Source organism: Natrix helvetica, assembly GCF_964273705.1.
Source record: "Natrix helvetica genome assembly, chromosome: 1".
Lineage (NCBI taxonomy): Eukaryota > Metazoa > Chordata > Lepidosauria > Squamata > Natricidae > Natrix > Natrix helvetica.
The window spans coordinates 211,119,815-211,146,733 of NC_138548.1; the positions used below are offsets into that span (position 1 = coordinate 211,119,815).

The window sequence follows — 26,919 nt, forward strand, 5'->3', positions numbered from 1 at the left end:
GCTCTCTGAATTATGCACCACTAAGCAGGCAAGTTGCTACATTTTTTTTTTAATCAAGGGAAGCTTGATAGCAGTTCTTGGGGATACCCCTGTATGGATATTAAACTTTCTGAAAATTTGCTGAAAGTTTAAGTAGTCATGAGGGGCATTCAGTTAGGATTCCCCAGCCCTGGCGCTAAGGCAGAGGAACAAAGTAATCCAGCTGCTTCGAAAGAACAGGAGATTGAACTGAAAATGCAAGGACAAGAAGGCAGAATGAAAGGTATTGTTCCAGTGAGGGAAGTCTCTGGCTGCAGGGATGCTGGCGAAAGTGTCTGGAGTGCTGACTCAGAGAGTGCCTGGTGGCCGGCGACTGAACTTTGGCCCCTTTGTTTCCTCCTCCTTCCTGCCCAAAACCTCTCCGGCTTTCCAGAGGGAGGAGAATCCCAGCTCCTCAAGTCTTTGATTGGTTCAGAAAGTCAAGTCTAGCCCAGAATAAAAGGTAAGAGGGAGCATCTTGTCAGCTGGCCTGCCACCCTCAGCATGAGCACCTTGGCCTTGTACCGTGGCATCTACACCCAAGAGAGCTTCCAAGAAGTCTATGGGGAGCCCCTGGAGCCGGAGAGCAGCCTAGCAGGGATGGTGAAGGGCAGGCTGAGCCGCTGCTGCCGCTGCTCCAAATCAGCAGCCTTGCACTTATTTAGAAGCAGGCTGCCTATTGCAAGTTGGCTGCCCAAGTACCAGCCGAAGAAATGGCTTTTGGGGGACCTGGTGGCGGGGTTAACTGTGGGCGTTGTACACATCCCTCAAGGTGAGTTTGTATGTGGGTATCTGCGGGTGTGCAGGGGTGCAATTAGTTGCAGGGTTATGCAAGAGAAGGTGAACAAAAGACTTTAACTTGGGAGCTCGTAGTCATGTGCCCAAGAATTTTGCAGCCTGCACAGGAGCAGCAATTCTTTCCTTTTGGAAAAGTTTATTGAACTGCATAACAAAAACAGGAAAATTTAGGGATGGGCAAACAATACCCTTGACTTTGACTCGTTTCTGTTCCATACTCCGTTGAACTCTCTTTCTCTCTCTTCCTCCATAGATTTTTGTTGTCCCAAATCAGTCTCAAATGTTTTATTTCTGTTTTCCTCACAAGCCTGACAGGAATGCCCTATTTCTGACCTCCATTTTTGGGGAGGGGAAAAATCTTTCTCTCGTTCTCCCTCTCCCCCACCTGTAGATTCTGAGAGCTGCCCCAGAGCTGCTTCTATGGGGCAGGAGGATTTCTATTTTCTTGTGCTTCTAAACTGCTCCTCTGTTCTTCTTAAGGTCTGGTCTCCGCTGTCCTTTCTACTTGTATTTTGATTGCTGTGTCTGCCTGCCTTCCCAGATGTTCCCTGATTCCATGCACAGGGTCCCAAATCCAGCTGTCTTCCTTGTAATTCAAATCTCTGCTGTTCTTCTAACCTCCTCTCTCCTTTTACCTCTCTTTGCTTCTTCCCCTTTTAGAATTTTTGATCGGTAGCTTTGCTCTGCAGACCTTATAACCATTGTCTAGTTTTGGATGGCTGCCTTTTTCTGCACACTTACCAGGGAGGAAGACTTATGGGTCTCTGTTGTCTAAGAAAGTGCAGACAGAGTGGGTAGTCAGTCTTTGCTCCAAAGATTGTTCTCTAGGTTATCTTTCTGTCTCTGGTGGGAGTTGAGAGATTGCAGTTATCCGGCACAAGAGATAAAAGCAAAGTAAAGCAAGGAGGCACAGTGCCTAGATGGTTTTTTGCTTTAGACTGAGCTCATGCCATGCTTGCCCTCCCGTTTGTCCTTTGCCAGCCCAGCCTTTGGCAAGGCAGCTGAGCTGGCATTAAAGCCTTGCACACTGCCAAGTCTCCAGCCAAGACTGCTGTTGCATGTCGTCCTCAAACTGTTGACAGAGAGAAAGAAGGAGGCTTTGCCAGTCATTCATAGGTCCCAACAAAGAAGATTGGAGGTGCTTTGAACAAACCTTGAGTGGCATGAGAGAAGTTATTTTCCTGTTAAGATGCCACATTCAAAATCCTGCATTTCTGTTTCCAGAGGCTGGTTGGCTGTTTACATGAAGCAACGCAAAGCTTTTAACACGTTAAAAATATAAAGGTTCATTATCATTTAAACTTCCAGAGACTAGAGCCCAATTCTTGACCAGAATGGAAGCAATATAATAATTAAAGCAGAATAATGAGTGCCTTTCCAGAAAATAAGAGAACACATTTCCCACCAAAGTTTTGAACAGATCATACAGGAAATTGTGTTCACACTCCCTGCATTGGGATGGGAATCGGTGGGAAACACTTGATGTGGTTATAGAATATTTCATTTATATCTATGAAACTTGGAAAGTAACCTTGGATAACATTGTCTCAAAGGTTTACTCTTCAGCTAAGTTATTTTTTTCAAGAAGTGCCATGGGGTGATATTTCTTATCTGAATGTCAGGAATGGAAAGCCTAGAAATGTTTCTCTATTATCAAGAAGCCATGCTGCCGTACTGAATCTAAATATTTGTGGGTTATGGGTTCTCGGTACAAGAGTGAGAAAAATGTTCTGCATATGGACAAAGGTAGGAAAATTTTGTGTTCAATTGAAGTATCAGGAGATACACCTGGATGCTGTGGATGTACAGGTACAGTATAGGTGATACCTTACTCAGTAGTAGTAACTGTGAAAGGGATCTTGGAGTCCTAGTGGACAACCATTTAAATATGAGCCAGCAGTGTGCAGCAGCTGCCAAAAAAGCCAACACAGTTCTAGGCTGCATCAACAGAGGGATAGAATCAAGATCACGTGAAGTGTTAATACCACTTTATAATGCCTTGGTAAGACCACACTTGGAATACTGCATTCAGTTCTGGTCGCCACGATGTAAAAAAGATGTGGAGACTCTAGAAAGAGTGCAGAGAAGAGCAACAAAGATGATTAGGGGACTGGAGACTAAAACATATGAAGAACGGTTGCAGGAACTGGGTATGTTTAGCTTAAGAGAAAGAAGGACTAGGGGAGACATGATAGCATTATTCCAATATCTCAGAGGTTGCCACAAAGAAGAGGGAGTCAAACTATTCTCCAAAGCACCTGAGGGTAGAACAAGAAGCAATGGGTGGAAACTAATCAAGGAGAGAAGCAACTTAGAACTGAGGAGAAATTTCCTGACAGTGAGAACAATTAATCAGTGGAACAGCTTGCCTCCAGAAGTTGTGAATGCCCCAACACTGGAAGTCTTTAAGAAGATGTTGGATAGCTATTTGTCTGAAACGGTATAGGGTTTCCTGCCTAGGCAGGGGGTTGGACTAGAAGACCTCCAAGGTCCCTTCCAACTCTACTATTGTATTATTGTATGTCAATTCCTCTCATCAACCAGAACAGCCAATGACAAGGAACAATGGGACTTGTAGTGCTGTATCCCTGTGTAGCTGCAGGTTGCTTGCTCCCGCATTAGGTTATTGTTCTGTCAACTTTCTATCCAAGATTAAGTCCTATATTATTGGAAAAGTGAAATAATTTATTGCCACTCAGAGTTGGCTCTTATCCTCTCTACCCAGTTACAATAGGAAGGGTAGAAGATAGAGCTAAGGCCTTCTGTCCCTATTGTTACCTCAGAGAAACTGATAATGTCAGCCGTGTTTTGCCAGGGCAACCAGACCTACGACTTAGGGTTTATGTTCTTGGAAATCAACTTTCCTGCCCTACTTAATAGTTCATTCTTTGGCTTTAGAACTAGCAGGGATTCTATGACTCTTTGTTCTTCCTGCAGGAATGGCCTTTGCTCTGCTCACTTCAGTGGCTCCAATCTATGGGCTCTACACTTCATTCTTCCCAGCCTTGTTGTATCTGCTTTTTGGAACAGGACGTCATGTGTCTACAGGTAGGTGGCCGAGGTCACTTCCAGGTGACCAACTTTCTGTCTCCTAATTCTTTGGAATCCTGTTTAAACTGCCTTCCCCAAATTGATCTGGAATGCTTTGATTGTTTACAAATCTATTCAGGTATTCAGATATGATAGGTAGTTAATGTTTCTGGACATCCATAGACTTTCTAGAGTCGAAATAACGGTGCCTAGTTCTGTCTCCTGGGATCTGTATCTGAACACAGGTCTCTTCCTTATGTTCCAGAAAATAAGAAAATACATTTAGCGCTGTGTGTGTGTGTGTGTGTGTGAGAGAGAGAGAGAGAGAGAGGGAGAGGGAGAGGGAGAGAAAGAGAGAGAATATGTATTTATTTCATACCCCTGCCCATTTCAAGTACAAGGCACCAAGATGCTGCTTCTGAAGCTACTGTCAAGAATGAAACTTTGGCAGCTACGTGCCTCTTTGTTTCAACCTGCCATTAGAGTAAGGGGAGGGGAGGTGTTGCTTTAGAATGGATTAGATGGAGAAATGAAACCTCTATGATTCCGCTGAAGACTGTGAGAGCCTGAAACCTTTCCAAGGATGTTGTAGCAGGTGTGGAGTTGAAGCAGATGGTTCCCATAACAAATTGAAGTTCTTTACATGGATTACGTGAGACATTGAGGGTCTGGCTAGGGAAATTATTGTTTAAGTCTATGAGCTGGTGTTTGGGAACCTCAAAGTCAGTGTTGCTTCGACATGCAGTGTATTCCATAAACAGTAAGATTTTTGGAGATGGAATGAATGAATGGAGTTTTATTTGGAATCTTGAACTGGCTGTTGACAGCTACATTTACTGCCATGATATGATATTTCCAGAGATACCTCGTGACCACCACATTATCTCAAATTGCTTGCACATGCATGCTTCTGGCTAACAGCATTCTGATAAACAGGGAGTTCACCTTAGGGACGCACATTCCCCTGGAAGACTTTCTGTCAGGATTCAGTAATTGTCTGTGGCTTCTGGTTGGGGAAATGCTGTTTTGGGTGCTTCTTGATGTAATATTTTGCAGACCTACACTCATAACATATTATTACGTATGTATATTATGCTTAGGTTAATTTTATTGCTGCTTTACATGAACTTAAAATGTAAAACCTTTCTGAGGCACTGTATTGAGTGTTGAGTTATGGTGGATGCTCAGGTCAAGTCCTGTATGACTTATTGCAAAAGTATCGAGTTTTTATTGTCCATTTCCTTGACTTATTCAAAGAATATTATTCTTTGAGTTCTCCCAATCTCTTCTTATACTTTCCTTTCTTATCTCAGAAATAAGGAAGAGAAAAACAGGAACGTCTTTTAATTAGTACTGGGAATTCTCTTTTTGGATAATATTCATACATACTGTATCAGCTTTTCGGAAAGGCCCAGTGTGTTGTTCAAACCATGGGTAACTTCTTTTGCTAAGGTAACTCCTATTGCTCTTGGTCCTGCAATGTGTCAAAGAGTGTTACATAATAGAGCAGGGAGAGGAAAATTGTCATCCTTCACCTGTTTTGGACTCCAGTTCCCATAAGACCCTAATCCCTCGCTCTTAGATTTGGAATTGGGGGTATTTAGCCAGGAGATTAAAACCTTGTCTTCCTACTTCATCCTTTTCCCACTCTACAGGCACGTTTGCAGTGGTCAGTCTGATGACGGGCTCTGTGGTGGAGCGCTTGGTTCCCATCCCCCAGCATTCCAATGGCACAGGTCCTGCTGAGGTCACCTTGTTGGAGAAACAACGCATTGAGGTAGCTGCTGCAGTGGCCTTTTTCATGGGGCTCCTCATGGTGAGTTCCGGGGGATGCTGTAACTTTATCGGGCCTGTGCAGATGGGTCCAGTGGGGAGGCCTTGTATGACACAAGCAAGTGATTGTGTTATCATGCTGTGGGAATATTAGGTTGACAAATTAGAAGTTATTTCTAAACTTGAGCATTTCGTTTTGTCCACTTAATTAAACTGTATGTATGTATGTATATAGAAGATATATAATATCTTCTCATATGTAAGATTTTCAGTGATAAATAATAATAAATAATTATGCATTATTAAGAAGGAATTGTGAAGCAATATACATGTAACTTGACATGTTTCATATATTGTTTGATGATATTTGAAAATATTGAATTGTAATTTTTCTTTTATTGCTTTTGTTTTAATTTTTCTTGAGTTTAACAAGCAGACCGGTACTAATAAAATACTTCAAAGTATTTTAATTTTTTTAAATGTCCCTATGCAGTTTTCCTAGTTATCTGTTTTATAGTGTTTATTTAGTGTGGTAACAGTGAGGCCAAGCAATCCCTAAAGGTCACTCAAGGTTACTGTCCAGAACTTTCAGTTCAGCAATGGTGTGTGTGTGTGTGTGTGTGTGTGTGTGTACACAGTATGTATTTTATATGTATATGTATATAAAATTATTATCCATATATTTCAAGCTTACGTTCACACAAGTATAAAAATTAGAAAGTTGCTTCATTAAAACAAAGATTGCTGAGATGGTTGAAGGAAGTTTTAACGGTTCTTTCAACGTATCTCAAACCCTGAAAATAAAAACAGAAGAGAAATTTTCTAATTTTGCCTGGAAAGGAGCAAACTTAACAACAGCCCCATGTTGCATGGCTTCCTTTACCTGTGGAAGAGGGTAAAAACCAAGCACTGCATCTTTTTCTAGGGAATTTCACACAACTAACTCAGGCATATCTTTCCTTAACCCCAGGTCATGATGTTTCTGCTTCACTTGGGCTTCCTCTCCACCTACCTCTCGGAACCAGTGGTCAAGGCCTTTACGAGTGCTGCTGCTTTGCATGTGGTGGTTTCTCAGCTACAGAGCCTCCTGGGCATATCCCTACCACGCCCCAATGGCTACTTCGCCATTTTCAAGGTATGGGACATTCTGGGGCCATTTATGAAGAGAGAAGATGCCTCTCATCCTTAATTCATCTAACCCTGTTCCAATATACAGCTAGTCCTCAACTTACGACCACCATTGAGCCCAAAATTTCTTTTGCTAAGTGAGACATTTGTTAAGTGAATTTTGTTCCATTTTACGACTTTTTTTGCCACATTTGTTAAGCGAATCACTGCAGTTGTTAAGTTAGTAACGTGGTTGTTAAGTGACTCTGGCTTGTCAGAAGGTCACAAAAGGGGATCACCTAACCCCGTGACACTGCAACTGTCATAAATGTAAGTCCGTTGTCAGGCATCCAAATGTGAATCACATGACCATGGGGATGGTGCAACGGTCATCAGTGTGAAAAAAATGGTCTTAAATCACTTTTCTAAGGGCCGTTGTAACTTTGAATGGTCTCTAAGCAAACTGTTGTAAGTCGAGGACTACCTGTACTGAAGATGTTTGTTTCTCTAAGCTACTATGAGCCTACCCTTCTAAGTAGGCCATTTAAGAAACTGGGACTGCAGGGATTGCAGGGATGTTCTTTATTATAGTATGAAGAATAACAGAATCTTGAAAACCTGCCAAAGCTTCTGCCTGCCCCATCTTAACACAAAACAAAATCAAGATAGGGAATTTTGAGTTTCTTTCTCATGTTTTCCTCCATCTCGGGACTAGGTAATTTACTCTTCTGCTAAACAACTCTCCTGTACCTTCCTCAAGGTTGGCATTGCATTCCTTGCCAGTATCTTTTCTTACAGCTTAGCTATGCTTTGTCTTTCCTTCCCTCCCCAGGCTACTTTAGGTAAAATGCAATGGATCCTCAGCTCTGCTGAGCCAGTCTAGAAGGGCCCTTAGCGACTGCTGCTGGAAGGGTTCAGTAAATTTACTTGCTGCCTTGTCTTCCCAGGCTACTCAATGAGCATATGTTAAATTCTAGCTTATTGAATGGGAACTATCTCTGTGTTATTCCCTAGACACTGGCATCTGTTGTGGAAGCATTACCTTTAACCAACATGACAGAGCTGCTTATCTCTGGACTCTGCTTAGCTGTGCTGGTACCGATCAAAGAAATCAACCACCGCTACCGTAGCCGGATGTGGGTCCCCATCCCAGGAGAGATAATCATGGCAAGTACTCTGCCTTCACTCTATCAAATGCAACCACTGATGGCCCTAAGTTGGGGAAGCTCATTCCTTAACGTAACAAATTGGTGTACACAGAATTCATTGCTTCCTTTGTCTGTTTGTTGAGATTATCAATATATTTAGGTTATTAACATACATTGCACCCCCCTACACACACACACACACACACACACACACACACACACACACACACACACACCACAGAGGTGGATTGCTACCAGTTTGCACCAGTTTGGGCGAACCAATAGTGGAATGTTGGCCTGGGTTCCAGAACTGGCAGCGATCCAGGCCGGCCACTCCTCCGAACTGGTTCCCCAGTTGCCACTGTTCTTTTGTCGTTTTTTAATGTTCTGCGCATGCACAGAACTATTTACAAGCAACTGCGCATGCATGCGCAGCGAACCGGCAATAGCGCCGGCAGCAACCCATCCCTCACACACTCAAACACACACATGCATACACATACACACACACACACACACACTGGAGTGTCAGAGTTTGTTGCATAAATTCAAATCCAGAAGCACACACAGATAACTGATGGAGCAGGATTCATTAACTTCTTTATATACATAAGAATAAATGAATAAATGTAGGTGGTTCTTCCAAGTAAACACAAAGCAGGAGAGTTACAGCAAACACATGTCCTCATGTCCACCTAACCATGACACAAATGTGGTCTTGAGGCAGCTTAAAGTTGTTAGTTATTCCCAGTTTTAAAGGGGTGTTTTCCCTCTTCTTCTGAGCCTGATTGCCATTGACACACTCTAGCATGCTTCAGACACAATCATGTTACTAACATAAGCAGGGATGGGCAGCTTTTAATAGCCAGCCTCTTCCGTTGTGGGCAAATCCCCCAGTCCAGTCACTGGAAATTTCCCCTCACCGCCATTTTGTCTTGGGCCACAGGAGAGACTAAACACCTGACTTCTGCAGAGGTATCTGCCTGACCCGTTCTTTCTCCAGCATTTGGCAAATCTTCCACAGATACCTTACAAACAAAGTTTAGCTTATTTCTAAATAAAGGGCTGAATCTGTGCCTAGAAATCAGGATGCACTGTTTCGGAAAATAGTGCTATGAGTATGCTGTAGGGAGAATTGATTAAAACCAGGAAAGATATCTAGGTCCTATCAGCTATATGTTGCTGGTTTTGTTGCCACCAAGCGCATTAAAGATTTTCCACTGCTTCTGTCAACCGTGGGTTTTCTACACTTGTAATTTTGACTGGTTTTATCACAATGGGAGGGGATGGTGCCATTTCCCCTAGTCTGTTCTAGACTACTGGATCAGAGGTAGTATTCAGCAGGTTCTGACCAGTTCTGGAGAACCGGTAGCAGAAATTTTGAGTAGTTTGGAGAACCAGTAAATACCACCTCTGACTGGCGCCGCCACCATCTATTCTCTGCCTCCCGAGTCCCAACTGGTCAGGAGGAAATGGGGATTTTGCAGTATCCTTCCCCTGGAGTGGAGAGGGAATGGAGATTTTACAGTACCCTTTCCCTGTCACACCCACCAAACCACGCCCACCAAGCCACACCACGCCCACCAAGCCACGCCACGCCCACAGAACCAGTAGTAAAAAAAATTGAATCCCACCACTGTACTGGACATACTACCAGCACCGCCATTCTGTTGCAATATTTTGCAGCACTTGCCCAAGAGAAATACAAGTTACATAAAACTTGATCTTTTTTTTAAAAGATATATATGCCAGCTCTAGCTGACATAGGAAAAAATATTGTTAACTCAGTTCAGTATTCATCCCTAACATACTTAATAAATTCAGGTTGCCCTATTGCGGCAAAATGTATTTGAGAGATCAATATACTTGGAGACACTTGATTTTTCAGATCTCCAGATATTAACAGCTGCAATCGATTTTTTTTCAAAGACGATGGTGCTGTTGGCTTTTTCAAAATAAAGATGCTGCGGATAATTATGTTATTTATTTGACTTCTTGCGATAGGTACTGCTGGCCACGGGAATCTGTTTTGCTTCCTCTCTGAATACCCACTATAATGTACAGATCGTTGGGCACCTCCCAGCTGGGTAAGTTCCTTCTCTATCTCCATTTTGCACATTGGCTAAAGGCAAGGGCACTGCTAGTCTATTGGCATGGCATCGAAAATGCAATTTCCTGTCTTAGCCTAATGCTCTGGATTGGACCATATAGGGCGGGGTGTGTGTGTGTGTCAGTTTTGCCCTGGATATGGATGACGGGGAGGGGCAATGAATGATCTCTTTTGCAGCACACAATGATTCCCATCCCACCATTCTTTCATGCAGGTTCCCACAGCCCCAGCTCCCAGCTCTGCATCTGCTGCCCCAAGTGTTGGGTGACACGGTGGCCCTCGCTTTCGTGGCCTACGCCATCTCAGTGTCCCTGGCCATGATCTACGCTGAGAAGTACCACTATGTTATTGATCCCAACCAGGTGCGTGCCCATCCTGAGAGCCTGAGTCTCCTCAAAAAGGGAGAAATGGGGACTTCCGGTCCAGGAGTCTGCCTAGCTCCCCATCCCTTTATGCTTGTCAACCTATTTTAACTCCTTGTATCCTGAAGGATGCGGTGGCTCAGTGGCGAAGACGCTGAGCTTGTCGATCAGGAGATCGGCAGTTCAGTGGTCCCAATCCCTAGCGCCACGTAACGGAGTGAGCTCCCATTACTTGTCCCAGCTTCTGCCAACCTAGCAGTTCGAAAGCATGTAAAAAATGCAAGTAGAAAAATAGGAACCACCTTTGGTGGGAAGGTAACAGCGTTCTGTGCGCCTTTGGCGTCTAGTCATGCCGGCCACATGACCACGGAGAAATCTTCAGACAGCGCTGGCTCTTCGGCTTTGAAATGGAGATGAGCACCGCCCCCTAGGGTCAGGAACGACCAGCACACATGTGCGAGCGTAACCATTACCTTACTATCCTGAAGGATCTGGTTTTCACAGAGTCCTCCTTCCTTTTACTGGATTAAATTGACAGCCGGGTTGAATGGGCTTCTGATTCTGACTTGAAGTTTCAGATTGATATCAGTGAGAGGCAGAATAGGAGCTACCCAATGCTTGATTCTTTTTCACTGGATTTCAAGTCGTTTAAAAATGTCTCATGAAGCCCATGTGAGGCCAACACTCCCAACCGTTTCCATTGTGCTGTTGCTCTGCAAATGGAAGCTTTCATTTCAGAATCTGAAATTTAGGGCTGAACTTTGCTGTAGATGTCTGTGTAGTTGGATTCTGCACTACCCATTTTCCTTCCAGCCATGCTTCAGGTCCTGCTAAAGGCAAAGCAATGGATGTTTCTGCCATCTTCATTACTGAAGATAGTTTGATTTTCCAAGCTACATATTAAATGTTCCTCAAGTTGGGAGACGTTTTCCCTAAGGTGCATTTTGTTCACATTCACTTTAATAGGCTTTGGCTAAGCGTTAGAGCAGACATTTCAAAGCTAAATCTCAGTGTAGTCAAAACCAACCCAGATTTTAACTCTTTGAGACTTAAATAGCTTTTCCGGTTGAAGAACACTAGAAACTATAATTCTCTGAGATTTGTACTGTGATCTTCATGAATTTGAAGTATTAGCCAAATTCCTTGGAAAGAGGGAGATTAGATAATAAATCCAATTAAACCTGTGCTCTATTTGTGTCGCAGAACAACCAGAGACCAACCTGCTTTTGTTCTCCGTTATCCCACAGGAACTTCTGGCTCATGGGGTTTCAAACCTGGTCTCTTCCTTGTTCACCTGTTTCCCCAGTTCAGCCACTCTGGCTACAACTAACATTTTGGAGAGTACTGGCGGACACACTCAGGTACTTGGAGAATGTCTTATTTGGTACATTTCTTTTTGCTGCTTAAATACATCACAAGCAAACAGCAGATTCCTTGAGATGTGTACACACACACACACACAGACACAGTATTTTTCGGAGTCTAAGACGCACTTTTTCCCTCAAAAAGAGGCTGAAAATCTGGGTGCGTTTTTTACACTGAATACAGCATTTTTTGCCTCCCAAAACCCCACCCTCTTCACCAAAATGGCTGTGCATAACCTTTAGGAGGCTTCCAGAGTGCTTCTGGGGGCTGAGGAGGGCAGAAATGAGCAAAAAACGGGCTATTTTTTGCTCAGTTCCCCCCGCCCCAGCCACCAGGAGCACTCTATAAGCCGCCTAAAGGCTATGCATGCCCTTTTTTGACACAAAACAGGCCCATTTTCACAAAAAACGGGCACTTTTTTGCTCATTTTGGAGGACCCCACCCCCCAGGAGCACTCTACAAGCCTCCTAAAGGCTATGCACGCCCTTTTTTTGGCAAAAAAAGACCGTTGTCTTACCTGAACGGTCGTTCTCTGGGCGCTGCGGGACAGTCCAAGCATGGGTTAACACAGTCTAATTGCCCTAGGACTGAGTGAGTTTTTTATTGTTGACCACGCCTCCCTTTGCCTCTGCAATTCAGTTTTAAAAACGAAGACTTGGAACGTAGACCTGTTGCCTGTAGCTCCTCAATGTCAAGTCTTCATCACAAACCCTGGGTGGGGTTGGACTGTCCCGCAGCGCCCAGAGAACGACCGTTCAGGTAAGACAACGGTCTTTCTCCTGTGCGCTGCTTGGACAGTCCAAGCATGGGACATACCCAAGCTATTGTGTCCCAGGGCGGGTAGAGTCCAACGAGTCTGAAGCCTCAACCACCTTCTGTAAGACCCTTCGTCCAAAGGAGGCTTCAGCCGAGGCAAAGGTGTCTATTTTATAGTTTTTTATGAATGCTGTGGGAGAAGCTCACGTGGCCGCTCTGCAGATATCAAGGATGGAAGCCTGGGTCGCCCATGCCGCCGAAGTCCCTGCGCTCCTTGTTGAGTGCGCTGTCACGTTGCGAGGGGATGCCTTGCCTTGGTGTTCATAAGCAAGTTTTATGCAGGCCCTCAACCAGCGTCCGATCGTGTGTGAAGACACCTTACGACCGAGCGACCCAGGCAGGAAGGAAATAAAGAAGGATTCGGAATGGCGAAATTCCTTGGTCCTTTTAATGTAAATGCGCACTGCCCTCCGCACGTCCAATTTATGCCAAAATTTTTCTGTTGGATGAACTGCCTTGGGGCAGAAATTGGGAAGGATCACCTCTTGTGATCTGTGAAAGTGCGTATTCATCTTTGGAATGAAAGTGGGATCAATCCTTAGAATGACCCTGTCTGTATGAACAATACAAAGGTCCTCCCTTACAGACAACGCAGCCAGTTCAGATATTCTGCGTGCGGACGTGATGGCTATAAGAAAAACCGTCTTGAGTGACAAATGACGGAGACTAGTCTTACGTAACGGTTCAAATGGAGCCCCGGTGAGTGCTTTTAATACTAGGGGCAAACTCCAGGAAGGGTAACGATGAACCACCTGGGGGCAGATGTTTACCGCACCTTTCAGAAAGCTTTTGACTTGAGGATGTTGGCTCAAGGGTCGACGTGAGTGACATGACAGGATGGTGGACAGCGCCGCCACCTGCCTCCTGAGCGTGTTAGGCGCTAAACCCTTGTCCAACCCTTCCTGCAGAAAGTCAAGAAGGTTAGGAATTGAAGCTGAAGCGTCCTGGACACCGTTCTTGCCGCACCAGGCCAAAAATGCGTTCCACGTGGCCTCATATATTCTATTGGTGGAAGGTCGCCTGGACGCCTGGATAGTTTGGATGACCTTGTCAGAGAAGTCTTGTTTCCTCAGGAGATCCCCCTCAAGTGCCAGACGGCTAGTTGTAGCCACTGGGGGTCCGGATGACTGATGTGTCCCTGGCTGAGGGAGATTTGCTCCTGAGGTATTCTCCACAGGTTGCGAATGGAGAGACTGACAAGGTCGGCGTACCAGGGCCTCCTGGGCCAGTGAGGCGCCACAAGCAGGAGTTCTGCCTTTTCCGTTAACAGCTTTGACACTACGTGTGGAATGAGAGGCAACGGCGGAAAGGCATACAGAAGGCCCGGGGGCCAACGGCTCCTCAGGGCGTCCGTTCCCTCTGCTAGAGGAGTGTAATAGCGGGAGAAGAATCGGGGTAGGTGTGTGTTGTTGTGTGTGGCAAAGAGGTCTACTTGCGGTTCGCCGAATTTCTCCACGATCTGACTGAAGATGTCTGGATGCAGTCTCCATTCGGAGTGATCGATCGTCTGCCGACTCAGCCAATCCGCTTCCCGATTGCTTGTTCCCGCTATGTGGTCCGATCTGATGGACGACAGATGCCTCTCCGCCCATCTGCCCAGTGCCTCTGCCTCTCGCATGAGGCTTCTGGAGTGTGTGCCGCCCTGCCTGTTGATGTGAGCCTTTGTAGGAACATTGTCTGTTAGTAACAGTACATAATGGCCCACAATGTGAGGAGCAAACTGACGGAGTGCAAGGCGGGCCGCTCTCAGTTCCAGCCAGTTTATGCTGTGGCCCGCCTCCCTCAGTGTCCACGTGCCCTGAGCAAGTTGGCCCTGACAATGTGCTCCCCAGCCCAACAGGCTTGCATCGGTTGTCACTACTAGTCTTTCGGGCTCCTTGAAAGGAGACCCTTTTTGCACTGCTGCTGTTCTCCACCAGGCAAGGGAGCGGATCACCTTGGGTGGCAGGATTACCTTTCGTAGTGAGTTGCTGGTTTTGGCCCTCTGCATTGGCAGGAGGAACCACTGCAGTTCCCTGGCATGAAGTCTGGCCCAGAGAACCACTTGTATGCACGAAATCATGATTCCCAGAAGCTGGGATAGATGCAAGATCAGCACTGACCTTTTCCTTTTGCACAGCAAGAGTTTGTTTTGGAGGTTCTTCATCCTGTCTGGCACGTCTTGGAGTCTATGACTGCGCCGAGATGTTGGATGCGGGTCGTCGGCACCAGATGGCTTTTCTCCCTGTTCACCGAGAAGCCGTGTCTCTCCAGTGTCTGGATGGTTGTCTGAAGGTCTCTCCGCGCCTGAGCAAAGCTGGGCGAGTGGATAATGATGTCGTCTAGGTAGCATTCTAGACGAATCGGTCGGTTCCTGAGGTGGGCTGCCAGTACTGCCAGTATCTTTGTGAAGGTCCTGGGGGCAGACGAGAGGCCGAAGGGCAGGGCCCTGTACTGATAATGCCTCCCGTCGTAGTGGAACCTCAGGAACCTTCTGTGTGCCAAATGAATTGGGACATGCAGGTAAGCCTCCCTCAAATCTATTGACGTGAGTAGATCTCCCTGCCTTGTGCATTCTAGGATGGATTGGAGGGACTGCATCTTGAACCTTCTGTATGCTAAATGTTGATTTAGACACTTTAGATCCAAGATGGCCCTCCACCCCCCCGAGTTCTTTGGGACCAGGAAGAGGATGGAGTAGAATCCCCGCCTCTCCTGATCCCTTGGAACGGGTTCTATGGCTTTTATTGTGAGCAGATAGTCGATTTCCATCTGCATGAGAATCCTTTTCTGGGGATTTTTGGGAATTGGGCAACGGATGAACTTCCGTTGTGGAAATGATAGGAACTCTAGAACTAGGCCCTTCCTGATTGTATTCAGGACTCAGGAGTCTGATGTGATCTCCTCCCACCTGTCGGCGTACATCTGGAGCCGACCCCCTATGGGAGGTGTCCCTTGGTGGTCATTTCTCTCTACGAAACTGGCGGGAGTTGGAGCCGCCACGAAAGGGCTTCCAAAAGGACTGCGACTGGTGTTGCCTGTCCCTGGTGCTGTAGGAGTTCCTATCCTGACCCCTATCCCCCGTCTGAGAGAAGTTTCTCTGGTAGGTGCCTGAAGTGGAAGCTTGGTTATTCTCCTGAGATCTAAAGGTCTGTTTCCTGAAGGGACCAGGTCCCTTGCGGTCATGTTTCTTAAGGGTGGCTGGTAGTATTTTCCGTTTGTCTTTGGTCTCAATGGTAAACTTACCCAGAGCCTCCCCAAAGAGCTGTCCCCCTTTGAAGGGGGCGGAAGCGAGCTTCCACTTCGCCTTCATGTCCGCCTGCCAGTGGCGTAGCCACAGGAGGAGCCGGGAGGTAACATTGGACGCCAAGGCCCTGGACGCAAATTTTGCTGCGTTCAGGGAGGCATCCGCAGAATACTCTACCGCCGTGATGATTTTATTGATGTCGTGTTTCCAGCGAGATCCCCCAGAAGGGGGTCTGGATCTCAGCTGGCGGAGCCAGAGAAGAGAGGATCTGATAAAAAAGGAAGCAGAGGTGGATGCTCTGATGGCCCAGGCAGCCGCCTGGTGAGTCTTATGACATGCCTTTTCAGAGCGCTTGTCTTCTGCTTTGAGGCCCTCCAGCAGGTCAGCTGGTAGATTTTGGGATGAAGTCAGGGATATGACCGGGGCATCTACCTCAGGTAACTTTAACACCTCTTCCATCTTAGACTCTACAGCGTAAAGTGATTTGTCACCTCCGCTGGGATTAGTGAGGGTACCTGGTTGAATCCACTGCCTCTGGACCACGTCCAGAAATAAATCTGGCACAGGGATTTCATCTACAGTGGGAGCTGGCTCGTTAAATAGTCCCTCTTTATGGTCCTTAGAGGATGAAGAGGAAGTCGTGGTACCTTTTGGAGCAGCACCCAATTCAGTTGCAGCCTTTGCCTTATGCAGGATGGATTTGAACAAAGAGGGTTTGAACAACCCCGTGAAGGCTGGCTTATCAGGGGGAAGGTCCTCATCTGCAGATAATTCAAAATCATCGATTTCACCTTCTTCCCATCCTGACTCCTCAGTAGCCACTGAGGTGCCAGGAGACGGGGGGGGTTTCCTCCCTATTCTGAGTCGCTGGGGTTTTTGGTTTGGCTCCACTAGAAGTGGGAGCTTCCCTCTGCTGTAGGCCCTCAGCAATGCCTTGGGAGATGGCCTGAGAGATTATTTCTCTCATTTCAGCAGACAGATGGGACCCTTTGTCCTCCCTGGGACAGACTGGGGTAGGAGCGGGACGCTTCCTGCCCCTTCTGGTATTGTAATAGTCTCCTTCAGTGTTGAAGGCCTGACTTGGGCCCAATTCCTCTCTGATGGAGGAGCTGGGAGAATCGGGATACCCCCAGGAAGCATCTGGAGAGGAGTCCCTAGATATTTCCCCCGAGGAGGGGGGTGATCTGACCCCTGGGGGGGAAGCAGGTCTTTCCTCCCTAGTTTGTCTTGGGGATCGGTCTGGTGAAGGCTCCATTTGGTTTGGAGACCTATCAGGCCTAGGAGGTTGTGGGGCCTTATTCTTTCGACTGCTTTCTTTGCCCTTGTCCCCACAGCCCTGGGGATCTGGAGATGCCCTTCTAGTACCGTTCCTGCCCCCTTTGCCCCCACTAGGAGCTAGATCTAATTTGCTCCTCTTTGAGGAAGGCCCAGCCTGCATTTCCCCTGACCCTTTGTCTGCCATGGTTGGAGGTGGCAAAACAGGGTAAGATGGCTGGGATGGAGGTGGAGAAGGGCTCAAGGCGTGGCCAGTCGGCCTGAGAACGCCTATCGATTTACTGAGGGTTAGGAGGGAAGCCCGAGGGACAATACCCTCTAACCTGTCGGTGCTGCCTTTAGATTGGGCGGAAATCTGTAGGCAGATGAGGTGGGCCTAGCTGGAATCCCAGACGTGGCCCTCGAGTCGTTGGTATTCGTCACTGAGGCGAAAACACGTCTTGCGTTGTGTCCTGCTCTCCTCGGAGTGCCGTTTCACTAAGAAAATGGCCGCCGCTGCACGCGCAGCTCTCAGCCCTGAATTGCATGGCTTGCGGCCAAAAGCGCGCGAAACCTTTGCAAATGCAAGTACTGAATTAGGCAAGTGGCAAAAAGCGCGCGAAAGCCTTAAAATGGCCGGCGCTAGTTCGGGGAGGCACCGAAAGGCGCGCGAACCCCCTAAGGTAGCCACCGCAGCCACTGGACAAGGGAAATCCTTTTGCTACTCTGGAGAGCCTCAGCGCTCCTCCCAGGTAGCCTAGAAACGCGAAAGGGGCAAGCTGATCGATGCGGAGGTTTCCCACCCTCAGCTCGAGCGCCGGCAGCCGCCGGGCAGCTCACAGAACCCCGCGCTCCTTACTAACGTTTCCTGACGGTCACTCCGGCTGTTGAATTTCTCTTCCAATTCTCCTGGCGTGTCAACCTTTAAGGAATTTATTCTATTATTTGATTACTCGTTAATTAATTTTGGGGAGTACAGTATAACTGTCATAAGACTGAGGAACTCCCCTGCAACAGTCCAAACGGGCGGACTGAGTTTTTAAAACTGAATTGCAGAGGCAAAGGGAGGCGTGGTCAACAATAAAAAACTCACTCAGTCCTAGGGCAATTAGACTGTGTTAACCCATGCTTGGACTGTCCAAGCAGTGCACAGGAGAATAGGCCTGTTTTCACAAAAAACGGGCCGTTTTGGGGAGGTCTGCAGAGTGCAAAAACTTTTTTTTTTATTTGCCTCTTCAAAATTTTGGTGCATCTTATGCTCCAGTGCGTCTTATACTCCAAAAAATACAGTATATATTCAAACACCGAGTACATTTGCAAATGCACCAAAGATGTTTGGTTTTGTTGTGGATGTGGATATGGCAGTAACAGTGGCTGGCCAACTTTTTTTTTCTCCCAGCCAGGACTTCTCTGTCTTCAAAACTTGCACCAAGAAGATTCACTAACTTGGGGGAGACGTTTCAGATACAAAGACTTTTCTAATTATATATTTTCCAACCAGGAAACAAAAATAGAAAATCTGATTCTTGTTTGGGTTATGGCACTCCAGCTTTCAGTGAGAGTCACCCCAATAGGTCTTACTATTTCCTCATTTCCATGCTGGGGATGGGGGGAACATCTACCTCTGATGAAGCCGTACAGAGCCCCTGTATGAATGTGAAGTGTGAATCTCTCAGCTTTGGTATTTGATCAGCAAGATATACATTTAGGGAGTTCAGAAATCTACATGTATGGATACATAATTTCAAAATGAATAATCCTGCATTCAAGGTTAATCTGGATAGTGATCACAATTTAGCTAGAGTTCTGTAAAGAGCAATACCCTCCTGTCTTTGTTTATTTTTAAAAAAATGTAAAGCAAAAAAAATATTTATATTGGTTTAAGAACTGCTCTACAAATTTCTCTGGAACAAGGAGATGATGGAGAGCAAGGAGACTTTAGATCCTTAGCCTTGGATTTGTGGCTTCTTCCTTCATGATTTCGGTCCAATCTATACCTTACCACTTTCTCCTACTTCTTAATGTTGAAGTTTCCAATATGGGAAGAAAGTGATATTCCCACCCACCCCTTATATTTCTTCATCTATAACAACTAAAAGATATACAATATATTCCAATTGTGTCTGTATCCCCTCCAAAACAACATATATTCTTGGGTAGGTTTATTCCCTTTGCCTTCCGCCAACACTGATTTTATAAAATCCCCCCCAAATTTCATTATAATTATTATATATGGGTGGGGGGGAAAGTGAGATCAATGTTTGGGGAAGAGAAAGAATTGTAACTAAACTTTCCTATCCAAAGTGCTTTTCTGCCAGTGTTAGAAGAAGAAATCTGTCCCAAGCTTTCTGGAGATGGTATCGTAGTATGCTATCTGAGAAGCTAAAGGAATGCTTTATATTAGCATAATGGCAAATAAAGATCTGTTTATCTATTTACTACCACTATCTCTTGGGTACTATGTAATACAAATAGAGGTGAGTTGCTCCTGGTTTGGCCTGGATCGGGCAAACTGGTAGTAGCGGTGGCAGGAGACTCCGCCCACCAACCCGCATGCGCAGAAGTGTTGCACGTGTGTGCAAGCACACCCGAACCAGTAGCAAAATAATTGACAACCCACCACTGAATACAAAGAATACTTATTATTATTATTTTTGCTTGGTTCCCAATAAACCTATTATCTTTCTGTTATTCTGGCATGACTTAATCAGCCTTTCTTACCCACAGCTTTCTGGACTCTTCACCAGTGCCGTTGTCCTGATTGTGTTAATATGGATTGGACCGCTCTTTCATTATTTACCAAAGGTGAGATACTGCAGATGCAGGAATGGGTTGGCAAACATAAAGAATGATGTTTTTTTTAAAAAACAACTCCTCCAACAAGAATAGTTTATGCGCATCTATTTTAAGTGTCTTTTGTATGTATCATTTGGATAGCTTTGATAAATGATTGTGGACTGAGGCTGCTGGGTTTCTTTAATAAGTGTTTTATTTATTGGGTTAGTTTTGGTTAACCCTAAGCCAAGGGTCAGCAACCCGTGGCTCTGGAGCCGCATGTGGCTCTTTCATCCCTCTGCTGCAGCTCCCTGTCACTGGTTGGCTCCACAAATGATAGGGTTAGGGCTTTTGGTTAGGACAGGTAGAGGTAATAGGACACTGTGCTAGGAGGAGACTATGGTGGGGGAACGGGACTTCCAGTCGACAGAGGGAAAAGGATCCCACGCTAGGAGGAGACTCTATGGTGGGGGAATCAGACTTCCGGTCGGCTCCAGAATTGAACGGGGGGCTTTTGGTTAGGACCTTTGTGGCTCTATGAGTGTTTAAGGTTGCCAACCAGTGGACTAAACAATACTTAGCAATGGTAACTGCCTGCGAAGTTTCTCAAGAGGGCCATTGTGCCTTTAACAAGAAGCTTCCTCCTTGTGACCTTGGCCTTGCATTGCTATCTTTTCAATGTAGCTCTGGAATTTCTAATCAACTGTTCCTTGATTGTCTTTCGGTCAATCAGTTATTGGGCGTGGAGTAGGTCCTAAGGGCTAATTTCCTTCCAGTAATGGTTTTCTTTGAGAAATAGCACTGTTTCAGAATTTAAAAACAAAAAAAAGAGAAGAAGACAGAAAACCATTAGCGACTATACTGTCATTTTCAGGAAATAGGAGCTAACTATTTAAGGATGCATTCAATGGAAATTCAGTAATGTTGCATCTTCACTGAACAAAAAACAGTTACATGAAACTAAACCTATGAGAAAGAAATTGTTGAAGTTAAAATACAGTACATATTTGGGAGGGGCCGATGCGGAATAAGTCTATAGTTTTTTTCAAAAAATATACTAGCATTTTAAGCACAGGCATGGGATATGTTACCAATTTCGCATCCAATTGTAGAAAAACAGTGTCTCAATAATGCTAAAATGGCACAGTATAGAAGACCATTCTTACAAATACTATCAGGATTGATATGGACATGGCCAGAGATGGTATCCAGCCGGACCACTTCACCCGAACCGATAGTGGAAATCACGGGTGGGCCTGCCCACCTGCCCCAGCTATATGCTGTCTTATTTAGGCACATTTTTGAGGCCAGGTGCATGCGCGGAATGCATGCGTGCAAGTAAAGTGCATGCGTGGAAGGCACAGCAAACCGGTAGTAACTAAATGTGCAACCACTGTTGGACATGGCAGTTCTTAAAATCTAGTCTGGCACATGGTTAGACATACCTATCATTGGATTTAGATTTATCTAAGTATGTGTAGCTTGTGTTGTACATATTCTGAAGCTTTGACCCAAGATGTAGCAGTTCAATATCCACCCCAGGCAATTTAGAATGCCAGTTTGAGAAACTGGCATAGTTTCCAAACACTGTTATCATCTGTGGTTACAACATTGTATGTATGTATATATTTATTAGGGCTATGTTGTCTTGGAACTCTTTTATATGAGGTCCCCATCATTACATCATCCATTCTAAATGCTACTGAATTCCTATTGAGGCTTTAAAATACGTCTCCTTAACAGGAAAGAAGAACATCTGGAACAGCTATTGAAAGATAAACAAGAAGATGTCAAAGGGGGACTTCTTTGAGCAAGGGAAAGTCTACTCTCATTGAGGGAAAAGACAACAAGAGTAGTTATTGTAGATTAAGACCTGTGTTTTTAGACAGACACATTAAGTTATTTTCTAGTTAAATGAATATTTTTTTTTCTATTTTCCCGTAATCATGTTTGGGTTCATTAAAATAATAATTTTCTTCGCTCCTTCTTACTGAAGTCTAGGTTCATAAGTACCACATGATCACTGCAGCTAACATATCTATAAGCCTGAAAAAAAAAAAAAAAGGAAGGCGATGTCCTACTTTTGTCCTAGGAAGGGCCAAACCCCCAATTCGTATTGGGGGCAGCAACTTATTAATGAAGGAGGAAATTGCTGCACCAAGAAGACCCTGGGTGGGATTAGGAAGGAGGAGTTTTTGACAGTAACCAAGAGATTTGAGCAGGAGAGGACAGGTCAATCCTGCTAGCCAATCTTGATCTGTTTTGAAAAAGTGACCCTTTATGTGATTCCTGATTTCTTTTTTTCATGTTAGGCTGTCCTAGCTTGTATCAATGTCACCAGCCTTCGACAGATGTTTCTGCAGTTCCGGGACTTACCTGAGCTGTGGCGGATCAGCCATGTGGACTTTGTAAGTGGCAATAGCATCTGGGAATTTCCTAATTCTCACACCTAGCTATTAAAAATGAAGCCTTATACTGTAGAACAAGGGTGTCAAATCCAATTTCATTGAGAGCTGCATCAGGGTTGTGTTTGATCTCGGGGAGATGGGGTGGCCCAAGTGCTCGGCCAGCAAAAACGGGCTCCCAAGTTCCATTTTCGACTGCAACAGCCTCCTGCAACCATCTGCCAGTGAAAATGGAGTTGGGGGGGGTGGGGCACGTGCAGCCTTCATGAGTTCCATTTTCAGCTGGACAGCCTCCTGCAACTCTCTGCCAGTGAAAAGGCCTTCCCGAGCTGCGTTTTCGCTGGCAGAAACAGTCATTCACTATTTCCAGGGTGGTCTCATGGGCCAGATCTAAACTCCCCATGGGCCGGATTCGGCCCCCGGACCTTGAGTTTGACACTCCTGCTGTAGATGTTCTTTCTCCTATAACTGTTGATATAAGTATTCATCACGTGCAATTGGAACCTATTATTGCTTTTGTCATTGAACCGCATCTGTTATTCTGCCGTTCCTTTAACTTCTGAAGTGTGAAGGCTGTCCTAATTTAAAGGTGTGATAGGCTGGAATGGGAGGGTCTCCACTGACCTTTTTGGAACTTTCTGTGCTGGTTCAGAATTGGGTGGCTCTATTACTATCTTTTCAATTCTCTTACAGGCTGTGTGGATGGTCACGTGGCTTTCCGTGGTTATGCTCAGTGTGGACTTTGGCCTGGCGGTGGGGGTCGTGTTCTCCATGATGACCGTTGTATGCCGAACACAGAGGTAACTTCATAGTCATGGTCCTTCCTTTGCTACGTTCTATTGCTGAATGCTGGATTGAAGCCCAGCTGTTGGGATCCAAGCAGTGGTAGGATTCAATCGGTGTAACAACTGGTTTGCTTTGTGTGCGTTTTGCTGTGCACACGCCCACATTGCGTTTGAAATCAGCACTAAATCTTACCTTTTCCTGCAACCCCGGTGAGTAAAACAGCTGAGACGCAGCAATCAGCTGGGCTTCAAACAAAGGAAATATAGGACAGAATAGAGCAGAAATGAGTGGGCGGGGCCAACTGTTTGCTGGAACTACCGGTTCATCAGAACCAGCTGAATCCCACCCAAGGTCCCCTTGTTAAGTGTGCCAAAAAGATCATTCTTGAAAGGGGTTCATTAAAATTAAGGCAGATTTTCTGCCCCACCTCTTGTCCTCAGCCATAGGCCAGGGCTAAGTCCTTCTTACATTCATGTTGATAAGCAGAGTACCCTCTAAGAATGTATCCTTTGGAAATGCTATCTCTGCCTTGTCCCCAAAGGCCATCAAAATATTATCTGCATGCTTCTTGGGGCATACGCTATTCTACCTGATGTAAATCAACTTTACTCTGAATGCCTTTATTTACTCATTCATTCATTTTACAGGGCTGAATGCTCTGTGCTGGGCAGGGCAGCTGATACGGAAATCTACCAGCCTGTGAAGTACAATAGCAAGGTAAAAGTGGTGGAAATTTCTCTTACTTACCGTATTTTTCAGAGTATAAGACGCACCAGAGTATAAGACACACCAAGGTTTTGAAGAGGCAAATTTTTTAAAAAAAGTTTTTGCACTCTGCAAACCTCCCAAAAACGGCTCATTTTTCGCGAAAACGGACCTGTTTTTTTTCCAAAGAAAGGCATGAATAGCTTTTAGGGGGCTTGCAGAGTGCTCCCGGGGGGTGGGGCCCCTCCAAAACAAGCAAAAAAACAGCCATTATTTTTGCAAAAACAGGCTTATTTTTTCTCAAGAAAATTGCATGCATAGCCTTTAGGAGGCTTATAGAGTGGTCCTGGGAGCTGTGGGGGGGGGGGAATTGAGCAAAAAACACCCCGTTTTTCACTCATTTCTGCCCTCTCCAGGACCGAGGAGCTCTCTGAAAGCCTTCTAAAGGTTCTGCACAGCCATTTTGGTGAAGGGGGCAGGGTTTCGGGAGGCAAAAAGTGCGGTATTCAGTGTATAAGATGCACCCAGATTTTCAGCCTCTTAGAGGGAAAAAGGTCCGTCTTGTACTCTGAAAAATGCGGTACCTGGCTGGGAGAAAGTCTCTTTGAACTCTCAACAGGACTAATTCCTGTGTTGATATGTGTAGAAGCTGCCTTAATATAGGATCATCTTGCTTTGGAACAAGATGAAGTTATTTTATTCTTAATAAAGCGGGGGGGGGGGGGGGGGGAACTCTTTGAATGAGAACAGGTTGTTTTAATGTTCTAATTTTAGAAGTTCAGAGATCTTCCAGAAATGTAATTTTATTGCATAGACTACTTAACAAGGGCATTTAATTTTTAAGGAAGAAGGACACTTGTGCTACATTGCAGACTCTGAAGTCTAGTCTGTAACAGGAGCCCAGTTTTTTCCAGTGAATTCCCTTGCATGACATGGTCATGATTAATTTGCATTAATTAATTAATTTGCACGACATGGCCATGATTAATTCCCTCCAATTTGTACCTTTTAGAAATGTTGGGTTATAGCCTCCAGTCTCTTGTGGCCTGCCGGTGGCCAGCAGAGCTGGCAGCAGATTCAGAAAGCGAGGAGGTTGGGGAGGAACGTGGCCCAGACCTGGAGTCTGGGGAAGGCTCTGATGGGGGCTCTGTGATGGAGGCAAAGAGAGGAGGCCAGAGCCATATGCCAGTTATCAACTGCCTTCAGAGTCAGAGATCAGTGAGGCAGACGAACAGCTGGAGCCTGTTCCCAGTGTGCACATGCTCAGAGTTGCTAGATGAAGGGAACAACTAAAAAACAAGGGTCGACTTGGGAGTAAGGCCAGAGGTGGATGATGAATGGCTCCTCCCAGAAGGAATAAAAGAGGAGTGAAAGGGGAGTGGAGTTTGCAGGAGACAATGAGTTCGCTTAATTGGTTTGTGATTGTCTGAGACTCCTTGCCAAGTTTTGCAGATATCGGCCGGGCAGTCCTCCAAGACAGATAAGGTCTGTGACTGTAAATCCTCCCTTGAAAGACTTTGCTGGATGTGAATGAGCAGAATTCACAGTAAATTAATAAAAGGGTTTTTTGTTGGGACAAGGAGTTTGCTTAATACTCTTGGGAAGCTTCCATCAGAACACAGTCCTCTTCAATCATTCCCTGCTCACAGTTGACTATGGATGATGAGATTTGTAGCTTCAATTATTTGGTAGGTGTCAAATGGGGGAAGTCTGCCATATACGTACCCAAATCCAGTGAATATGTATTCATAGTCATTTATGATTCTGTGCTTCTATTCCATTTGTTCTGTTTCTTCTCCTTAGTGTTTTGAGATCCCAGGTGTGAAGATCTTAAGTTACCAGGCCCCCATCTATTATGGGAACCGTGGCTTTTTTAAAGATATTGTCAGCAAGCTTGTGGGGTTACAGCAAGACTGGGAACATCCTGAGGATTCACAGTTTAACAGCAGGATCAAAATGGACATCACTACAGTGGTAAGATTCTTGGTAAAAGATTGGAGGGATGGTGGGGAGACTACAGTAAATATTGAGAGTTCAGTTTAGAGCAAATCAAGTTCACCCACAGGTGGTGAAGTGCTCATGGAAGTAAAAGATAGCTGGAGGAAGAAATACTATTTTAAGCTTTTTTTTTTAAACTGAATACCTGATCCTGGACTTTTAGATGACCTCAAGCCTGATGATGTTAAACTAAAGTGCTTTTATTTTACCTGCATTCAGATAGATTATATTATATTATATTATATTATATTATATTATATTATATTATATTATATTATATTATATTATATTATATTATATTATATTATATTATTATATTAGATGAGATTAGATAGAGGTTCAAGATTTTTATTAATTTATTTTATTGACATCATTTTAAAGCTGATGTTAAGAGGGATTTTTTGTCTCTCGCAAGACTGGGTTAGATTATAATTATAATTAAAAAGCAAAAAAAAAATACATATTACAATATCTTCTGTCCCATCTGAGACACCTGGATTGATTCTGGTGCTCAGAAATGGTTTGCACCATGAGCAGTTTTGCCATTCAACTCAGGGGTATTTGTGTGTGTGTGTGTGTGTGTGTGTGTGTGTGTGTGGAGAGAGAGAGAGAGAGAGAGAGAGAGAGAGAGAGAGAGAGAGAGAGAGAGAGAGAGAGAGAGAGAGAGTGTCAAGATGGTGGCCACACCTCTTTCATCAAAGCCCCTTTCTACATGTATTATGACATATGTAAAAAGGGATGGGGTTTTGATTACAGAATTGTGGCCAGCATTTTTATTCAATTATAAAAGAGTTAATTCTGTACAGTAGCTCTTATATATGGGGAGATTTAAGTGGGGCATGTCAAGATGCTGGCTTTATTTCACCCTGTGGTCAAAGCAGTTGCTCAAGTTAAACTTAATTTTGAGGATTGGTTTTCTATGATAGCTACATTCCCTCCCCTCCAGTGGTGGGTTTCAAAAGTTTTTAGAACCTCTTCTGTAGGTGTGGCCTGCTTTGTGGGAGTGGCTTGCCAGCCATGTGACTGGGTGGGCGTGGCCAACTTGTAAAATGTGGTTAAACTCACTTAACAACGCTCTTGCTTAGCAACCAAAATGTTGGCTCAGAAACTCTGGCATTTGAAGCACACAAGTCTTAAAGCTAGGGTGTTCAAACTTGACAGCTTTAAGACTTGTGGACTTCAACTCCCAGAATTCCTCCTCTCGCTCTTCATCTTGATGATGTGCGGATGGGTGTTCAAACTT

General features: G+C 45.0%; 1 protein-coding gene across 1 annotated transcript in view; it reads left to right on the forward strand.

Moving 5' to 3' along the window:
• Nucleotides 1-522: 522 nt before the first annotated feature.
• LOC309383548 (solute carrier family 26 member 10-like) overlaps nucleotides 523-26,919 on the forward strand; it is a gene marked incomplete at its 5' end in the record, with an annotated part of 41,538 nt that continues 15,141 nt past the window's right edge. Inside the window, 13 exons of the mRNA XM_081936244.1 lie at nucleotides 523-790; nucleotides 3,754-3,864; nucleotides 5,502-5,662; nucleotides 6,590-6,754; nucleotides 7,741-7,893; nucleotides 9,879-9,961; nucleotides 10,199-10,346; nucleotides 11,594-11,707; nucleotides 19,735-19,812; nucleotides 22,095-22,190; nucleotides 22,881-22,987; nucleotides 23,621-23,690; nucleotides 25,482-25,652. Of these exons, the coding sequence (XP_081792370.1) occupies nucleotides 523-790; nucleotides 3,754-3,864; nucleotides 5,502-5,662; nucleotides 6,590-6,754; nucleotides 7,741-7,893; nucleotides 9,879-9,961; nucleotides 10,199-10,346; nucleotides 11,594-11,707; nucleotides 19,735-19,812; nucleotides 22,095-22,190; nucleotides 22,881-22,987; nucleotides 23,621-23,690; nucleotides 25,482-25,652 (1,725 nt within the window). The remainder of the gene's footprint in view (nucleotides 791-3,753; nucleotides 3,865-5,501; nucleotides 5,663-6,589; nucleotides 6,755-7,740; nucleotides 7,894-9,878; nucleotides 9,962-10,198; nucleotides 10,347-11,593; nucleotides 11,708-19,734; nucleotides 19,813-22,094; nucleotides 22,191-22,880; nucleotides 22,988-23,620; nucleotides 23,691-25,481; nucleotides 25,653-26,919) is intronic.